Consider the following 9,367-nt stretch of genomic DNA (forward strand, 5'->3'; position numbering starts at 1 on the left):
AAATGAAGAAAAAAATAAAAAAATGGACTTTTCTTAAAAATTAATCAAAAATTAGAGAAGACGCTGGAATTATCAAAAAATAGTGTCACTGATTTTTTTCACCATTTCTGACTTTTTTCCTTTTTTTTATTTTTTTCCTTTAATAATATGTATTAATTGGAATTAAAAATAAAGAAAAAAAATAAAAAAAATGGACTTTTCTTAAAAATTAATCAAAAATTAGAGGAGACACTGAAATTATCAAAAAATAGTGTCACTAATTTTTTTTCACCATTTCTGACTTTTTTCCTTTTTTTATTTTTTTTCCTTTAATAATATGTATTAATTCGAATTAAAAATAAAGAAAAAAAATAAAAAAATAGACTTTTCTTAAAAATTAATCAAAAATTAGAGGAGACACTGAAATTATCAAAAAATAGTGTCACTAATTTTTTTTCACCATTTTTCTTTTTTTTTGATTTTTTTCCTTTAATTGTATTAATTTGAATTAAAAATAAAGAAAAAAATATAAAAATGGACTTTTATTAAAAAATAATCAAAAATTAGAGGAGAGACTGAAATTATCAAAAAATATTGTCACTAATTTTTTTCACCATTTCTGACTTTTTCCATTTAATTTTAAATTTTTTAAAAATTTAAAATTGAATTAATTCCTTAAAAATTCGAAGCTAAGGAAAAACGGGAAAACAGGGGAAACAGGGGACATTCCGCAATGAATCATTGCGGAAGGAAAAGCATTCCGCAATGAATCATTGCGGAAGTAGGTATTACTCCCCTGTTTTTTCAGCTATTAATTTTTTAAAATTTGTACTTATAAAAAAAGTAAATTATAGCTCCAATACATACCAAATAATATTTAAAAGCCAAATTCAAATATGACATTCCAAATTCAAATATTACATTCCATTAATTTAAATTTCTACATTCAAATAGAATTAAATCATTTAAAATTTCTATTTGGATTTTTAAGACAACGCCTCCTATCATGTCCGGCCACACCACAAAAACCGCAATAACGGATTTTTTCAGTTGACGTCTCAATACCACTTTTAGACCTTCCTGAATTTTTCTTTGTTGTTGACGTCTCAATGCCACTTTTATACCTTGTCGAATCCTTCTTTCTTCCCTTTGTTTGTGATATTGGAGGATTGAATATTGGATCATGTTCATCGTAAACTTGGAACTCCTCCTCCATTCTTGAATTATTTTCTTCTTCACGAAACTTTTCAATCACTTAACATTTTTCTTTCTCAATCAAATCCATGACGTAATTGTATCGTGGTTTTGAACAACTTCCAAGAGCACCCAAACCTTGAAAAGATTTACACAAAGCATTATACCTTGCCGTTGTTGAATCACCAACATCAACAAGAACGGGAGGATTATAAGGCGAAAAACCATCAATTTTATTTGCGCTCGCCGTCCATCTTGATTTGATAAAAATTGTTGGTATCATAGTTTTTTGTTTCTTGTCAATATAGCGTAGGATATGTTTGCAAAGCATCCCGGAATGTTCAAATTTTTTACATTCACAATCAATATTTCCTTCCAAAGAAACCATTACCCGATACCTTCTTCTAAGATTATCCGGCACATTATACTTCTCAACTAAATACAACCTCCACATGTAATTGGAACCATCTTTGCAACTATTTACCACATAAGATGTGCTTTTTCTAAGCTCATTTTGAAATTGCCTAAACATTTCTTTTGTGTAAATAGAAGAAGCATGATTTTCTAAGGGGGAATTAAATATCAATCTCCTTTCCTTATACTCGGTCTCGTAGTCGGCTTTAACCTCATTAAGAATTTGTGTTTCCAAAGCCTTTTGTGAATTCTCAATGAATTCTTTCAACCCGGTTGAAGCTTTCACATACTCGTCAAAAAATGAATTCATGGACTCGCTTCTTGAGGTGGTGGTCATACCGGCGGAGAAATGTTGTTTTGTGTAAGCACGAATCCATTTATCTTTTATGGCATACATATCGTTTAGCCAAACATGATCCTCGAGTCCATACTTATCAACCAAAACCTCCCACTTACCAACAAATTCCGTGGGTGACAACGACTTGTACAAACAATCATTAAAATCCCCTTTAAATTCCGGATATTGTGTGTACAAAGCCGACAATTTTTCGGGAAATTTATTACTTATGTGCCACGAACATAATATGTGCTTGGTATCCGACAAAATCTCGGCAATACCATTTCCCAATGCTATATCTTGATCCGTAATAATAGTGAGGGGAGGTCTGTTTCCGACGGCTTCCAACCATGTCTTCAAAACCCATTTATATGAAATCTCCGTCTCATCCTGCATGAGTGCAAACCCGAACAAGATATTTTGGTAATGGTGATTGACCCCGGTTATTGGTATAAACGGCATACAATACCTATTGGTCCTATATGTGGAGTCAAATGAAACAACATCTCCAAAATTCGTGTATGCGTTCAATGATCGATGATCAACCCAAATCAAACATCTAACTCTATTTTCTTCATCCAAATCAACTCGGTAGAAAAAGTTTCCAAAACTTTTTTCTTTCAATTGTCGTAGCAATGCCATCCCACTCCCCGCATCACCGAAATCGAACACCCGTCATCGAATATCACGAATTACGTTACGTACATCTTGATTAGAAAATCCAAGTTTTTCCACACCACCCCATGTTTCACCAAGAAATCTCATTGCTTTAGCGGTTTCAATGCCCGATTTATCAAATAACTCAAGCAATGCTCGGGTAACCGGATCTATATTTTTGGACCTTTGCATGAATTGTACTTTATCCGAGATTACCATATCATGATCATGCTCTAATTTAACCAAAGTTACTTCCCATTTATCATTTTTAACTCTATGAGTGACACACATTCGAGCACTACAATTTGTTCTCGGAATTACATCTCTAATCCTTCTTTTTTCCTTTCTTTCATCATCAACATCCAATTTCGTACTAGAACCTAGTCTTCCACCCTTACGACAAATATACAAACGAGAGGAGATACCATTACCCCGTGAATGTCTATGAGTACTCCTAATAATAATCTCAAATCCAACACTTCTACCATAATCTCTATAAAAATTTTCGGCTTCATCCAAAGTGTTAAAAAACATATCAACGCAAGGCACAACACTATTCATATTTGATTTTGAAAAACCGTAACCTTTTTTGTCAAAACTCATATCATCATTTTCATCATCATCATCAACATCATCATCACTTATATTCATTTTCTCTTCTCTACAAAAATCATCATCATTCATTTTTCCTTTTCCCTTACAATCTCTCTCTTCTTTTTTACGATATTTCTCTTTTTCCATATACTCAATATCATCATCATCATCATCATCCATATTCTTTTTTTCCATATACTCAATATCATCATCATCCATATCCAATTTTTTCTTACATTTATAATTATCAACATCAATCAATTCATTAACATCATCTACAATAAGTTTACGATAAACCGGATTTTTCCCAACGGGTGTAAAATAATCAAAATCGTCATGCTCACTAGATGAACTTGAATAATTAAATAAATGAGATGTCATAGTAAAAAAAACTAACCTCTTTTTGGCTCCAAATTGAAAAATGATAGAGAAAAATGGTGAAATTGGGTTTATAAAGTAAAAAACGAAGCTGGTAAGGTAAATTTAATGCACACTTCCGCAATAAATCATTGCGGAAGGTGTATTTAATGCTTCAGCCAACCCACGCGCTAAAACGCGCATACATTGTCAAAACATTAGTTCCTTCCGCAATGAATCATTGCGGAAGCAAAAGCTTACGCTATGATTCATTGCGGATGCAGTTTTGATAATTGTTTATTTTTTATTTTTTTTTTTGTGAAGAAAATATTTAGTAAAAAACTTTTAAAATTCATAATAACATTCATGTTACTTGTCAATATTACATAAATTTTTTATATCAAAAAATTAATTTTTTTTTATTATTATTGTATATTTTGCCTTTTTTTATGAAAATAATACATTAAATATTTAAAAAAATTGTCTAAACATATAATACTTAATTTTAATTTGTTTTTTATAATATAGGTATGTGAAAAAATAAATAAATATTATTTTGTTGAGAACATATATTAAGCACTTGATAAGTATGAATGAAGTACAACGTCTATTAGTAAGTTGTATCATTTCATTTGAAATTTCTAATATTGAATGTGTAACACCCCCAAATCCGGGGTCGGAGATCCGGGTTGTCACGAGTTCCATTTCCCTTAAAAACACCCAATCTTAATAAATAATCAACTACTCTGTACTGTGACCCCACCATTAAACACACACACCACAAGTTATAGCCTCAGAGATGAATATCCAAAAATAATCACAAGTCATTTTATTCCACAATTATATGCCAATACACCTTAAACAAGTTTCTGAATAAATTTACATTTCTTTTCCATTATTACAATTCATAAATATACATAATCTGATACATCAAAAGTTGAAAGCCTAGCCTATTGGTAGTTCCTACCTCAGCTACAGCGACATCAACGCCTATAGGAAACTGCGGAACGTTTCCTATCCGCTCGCGAATTGGGAGCTTGGTCCTGTTCATCTTGTCTATCTGATGTTGTGTGATGAAAGAAGAAAGCAAGGGTGAGCAGCAAGCCCACCAAAATAATATGTATAATGATTAACAATATATGAGCCTTCTCATAGTACTCATGAAAGTCTTGGTCAAAAGAAATGAACCAAGTTGATATCTTAATGCGATGAAGTCGCAAAATATTCAGTATATATATATACATATATACTTTTTAAAATATGGGAAGCCCTCTTCCATGCATAATACACACAGAGTTCCAGTGTATAACCGTATAAAAATATCGTTGCAAGGTGATCTCATATATCTAACCTTGTCTCAACGTTTTTCTGAAAATCTTTGTCATGCATAAGATAATCATTTACTAGATATAAGTTTAAAAGATGAAGTTACAAGATACTCCAATATACTTATATCTTTTCCAAATACTACTTGAACTACCACCGTTCAAGTTATAATTAGTTCAAAAGTTCATCACATAGATGAGACTACAAGATAATACTTGAATAGATTCAACCTTTAAAATATCATCAAAATAAAATGAAGTTATGAGATACTTCATTTGATGTAAACATCATTTTGAAAACTTGACCCTGCCAACACTCAACAATCGCCCAACCGTAGCCTTTCTATCGAAGTGCTCTGGGTAGTGTTGCAGAAATTATCCAATTGGATGATGAACTCATTACGGGAGTTTGCCGCGCCAGGAAGACCACTTACGATGATCAGTCGTAGTAGTACAACCCCACCATTTTCTACATGTAGAGGAGAACCTGTCGGATTTACTTGTCAACCGAACACTGAACTCCTAAGGAATGGACCGCCTTAGCGGAACTTCCAGACCATTTGGGCCAATATAATAAGGCTGGGCCGGCGCTACTCGGCCACTTACGCCACTCCTAGTTCAGATGAAATCCATGACTCTGAAACGTAAAGCTCGTCCCCACTTTCCCCAAGTAGAAACTTGTTGATACGGCTCCACCAAGAAGTCGTATCTAGTTGGAAAGGAAAACTCACCGATATTTCCCAGGCGATGCCTGTTAATGGATTAACTTGTTCCAAGAATTTTACTTCCCGAGTGTTGGGTAAGTAATCAATTCATTTATCAAAACAGCAACCTTGTTGCGAATATAAAATACACCACAGAGCCGGATCCCTTAGGTTTTGAGCGAGTATTTAAATCCCCTTAAAAAGGAAGATCTTAAATATAGAAATGAGTTTTGGGATCCGCTCTAACTTTTAAAAATCATTTTGAAGACTCGAAAACACTTTATAGAGTGTTTGGAGTAAAGCTGATTTAATGAAGTAAATCAGTCCCCAGAATATTTAGAAAATGACTGAATATTATTATTTAAATAATATTCCCATAAAGAATAATCTTTATAAAAATAATTGAAGTAGAAGTTTTAAAACTTATACTTGAAACGAATATTAAATAACCAAAGATATACTTATATGAAAGTACTATCTTTATTTGAATAATCGAAAATAAGTTTGATTATTTACACCTTATTCTTTAATAAAATAAAGAATATATCTCAGCAATTAATCGGAGTCATAGATCCTCAAATGAATATTCAAAAATATTCAATAAATAATATAAACTGAGTCATAAGCCCTCGAATGAATATTCAAATAATATTCAATAAATAATATAAAAGAGTCATAAGCCCTCCGGTGAATATTCAAGTAATATTCAGATAAATAAACAAAAGGAGTCATACGCCTTCGAATAATATTCGAAATAATATTCAATAATAAAATAAAGTTTAAAGTTATCGAATAAACCTTATTCGATTAATAGTTTGGAAAAACTATAACCATATATATATATAAATATATATATATATATATATCCATATCCATATATACAAAAATCTACTCGGGATCCTCGACTCCCGGTTTTAGAAAATATTTTCACCTTTGGGTCCCTATACTAAGGGTATATGCAAGTTACCGCTATCCTCTAGCATAGGTATTATCAACTGAACCAACAGATATATATTTCAAGAATACGAAACAGGCATGCATATATATACCATATCAGCATGCTTCAATATATCGCAACATTTGCTAATTAACCAACATGCATCTATCACAAGATAATGCATATACATATATACATCACAACAACAGTATAACGGGTAGAAAACTTGCCTGAGCGACTTGGGGTGATAAAAGGCTCGGGACGAGTCTGGTAACCTATAAACAACAAGTAAGTTGGAATTAAACCAAAGTCACTTGTAAATCTATACTTTAACTAACTTAGACTCTAACGCTTGTTTTGCGCTCACTGATTCGCTTAAGTCACTCGGGTACCCTCGGCTCCACCATTTTTAATAATTTAACCTTTACGAGTTTTAAAGCGATTCCTTCGCGAGTGTCTTACCAACTGCCTAACACTCTTAACATAATTGTTTCATACATTAATTAACCATTTTTGGTCTTTAACCTATGTTTCAAAGTAAGGCGAGAGGAAATGATTCGTTCGCGAAACGCCGTTACTTGAAACGGTCGTTTCTCCTAAACCGTACATCGGAATCAAACGAACTACATATCAAAACGAAGCTCGTAACATGAACTATCTAAACATGGCAATGGTCATAATCTAGTAGGGAGTTATCGGGTACAAATGTTATGAACAAAAGCAGTCTAAAGTAAATCGGACATTACGACGGCTATGTTTACGCGATTACCAATGTTTAAACTACTCCAATTAACCACCAACCAACTCATAACCATCAATACAACAAAACTTCACCGAAACCATACCACATCAGTCTATAATCTCCATGGTTTTCAACTCAAACAACCACAATTAAGACCTATGAACTATAATCAAGCTTCAATTACCAAAACACTTCCAAATCAAATCAAACTACTAATAATCACAATCCATGCTTCTCATTTCACAAAACCAACCATTAAACTTACTAACAAATAAAGTAAAGGCTAGTGTTTGAAGTTTATACCTTCCTTGGGAGGTGTTAAGTTGCTAGGAAGCCTTAGGGAGCCTCCTACAAGCTTGATCTTTCCAAAGAAATCAAGAACACAAAGTTAGGCTTTGAAGTTTCTAAAAGTCCGATTTAAAGAACTGTAAAAATGAGGGTCTTACCATGATTATTTGGACAAGACTTGTGAACAAGAGTTGTAGGCCATCTCAATACCTTTCCAATGAGCTATAGCACACAATATTTGAGTGAGAAATGAAGGAGATACATCAGTTTTAGTGTGCTGGTTCTGTTTTGGCCGAGAGCATGAAGAACAATGCCTTGGTTTCTTTTTGATTTTGATGAAAAATGATTTGCTTGGCTTGGTTGGTTTGATTTTTGTGTTTGTTTTAGTAAATTACCTAGTTGCCCTTGATTTTGTGTGGTTAAAAAGCCACCACATCTCCTTCCTTCCCATGTCATGCTTGTGTCATCCTCATGATGTCATCCTCCCCTCCTTGTCCTCTTCTCATTGGTTGGGTGACATCATCCTCTCTAATCCCTTTGATTAACTTCCTAATTGTTTGCCTAATGACCGCTGATCTGTTATACTGTTCGCTTAACTTTCGTTTTCATTTATCGTTTGAGGGATCATACCCGGGATCTTATTACTTAGGTTCCCTTAACCTTTCTCAATACATTATATTCCTTTTTATGATCCTCTATTATAATCCTTTAATTTAAATCCTTTTATCCTGCTACCTTATACTCAATTCTTTCCGTATCTATTGGATTTCCGGGAAAAATCAAAGTGTTCGGATTTGGATTCTGACGATCTTTACATACACTTATATCCCATATAAAGTACTAATAAAATCTCAGAATATCCATATCAGAACCCCTACATAGTGTGGCATGAAAAGTTTTCTTATTCAGCAAAAACACTATTCATAAGGGTTTCAAAAATTTCCAAAAATTGGGGTTATTACAGTCTCCCCTCCTTAAAAGGATTCCGTCCCGGAATCAGATAGAAATAAATAGGGATACTTTCTTAGTATTGCACTTTCTAACTCTCAAGTCAATTTTCCCACATTGTGGTTCTACCATCAAACCCTTACTAGTTTGATAACCCTTCTCCTAAGCACTCGTTCCTTTTCACTCTATAACCCTTCCTGGTTGCTCCATATAGGTTACGTCTGGTTGCATGTCTATACGCTCATATGCCCCTATTTTTCTGGCATCTGAATTACACTTCCTTAACATTAATACGTGGAACACGTTACGACCTGCTACATGTTCGGGGTTAGGGCTAGCTCATATGCTAACTTCCCAAACGTCTTAATATATCCAAGGGTCCAACAAATTGTAGACTTAGCTTTCCTTTCTTTCCGAATCTCATCAATCCTTTCCAAGGGATACCTATAACATTACTAGGTCCCCTATTTCGTACTCTTTATCCTTTCGTGTCAAATCAACATACTTATCATGTCCATCTTGGGCTACTACCAGCCATCCTCTGATTAGATCTATTATATCCTTGGTCCTTTGGACCACTACTGGTCTGAGCATCTTGCGCTCTACAACTTCATCCTAACATAAGGGAGATTGACATTGTCTTCCCTCAAGGATCTCATAAGGCGACATCTCGATAATGACATATGATCTATTGTCGTAAGAAAACTCAATCCGTGTTAAGTGATCATTCCAATTTCTTTCAAGTCTATTGCACAGACTCTCATTATAGCTTTTAGCATTAGAGCTTTTGCTTCTCAATACCCATTCTTTTCTAGTTCGTAATCGCTACTACCTTCCGTTCCTAATATTATACTGGTTATACTTTTGCTCGTTAGCGTTCGATGACCTTTT

At 33.5% G+C, this 9,367-nt stretch overlaps 1 protein-coding gene across 1 annotated transcript; it reads right to left on the reverse strand.

Moving 5' to 3' along the window:
* Window positions 1–1,234: 1,234 nt before the first annotated feature.
* Window positions 1,235–2,566, reverse strand: LOC141690793 (protein FAR1-RELATED SEQUENCE 5-like). The gene has a single exon (XM_074495563.1). The coding sequence runs from the start codon at window positions 2,564–2,566 to the stop codon at window positions 1,235–1,237; it is 1,332 nt and encodes a 443-aa protein (XP_074351664.1).
* Window positions 2,567–9,367: the final 6,801 nt, after the last annotated feature.

This window comes from Apium graveolens, chromosome 10 (genome assembly GCF_009905375.1).
Source record: "Apium graveolens cultivar Ventura chromosome 10, ASM990537v1, whole genome shotgun sequence".
NCBI classification, from domain to species: domain Eukaryota; kingdom Viridiplantae; phylum Streptophyta; class Magnoliopsida; order Apiales; family Apiaceae; genus Apium; species Apium graveolens.

Bases quoted from the DNA above. Each gene is read 5' to 3' on its own strand.
- LOC141690793 (XM_074495563.1), bottom strand. From the start codon at position 2,566: ATGGCATTGCTACGACAATTGAAAGAAAAAAGTTTTGGAAACTTTTTC.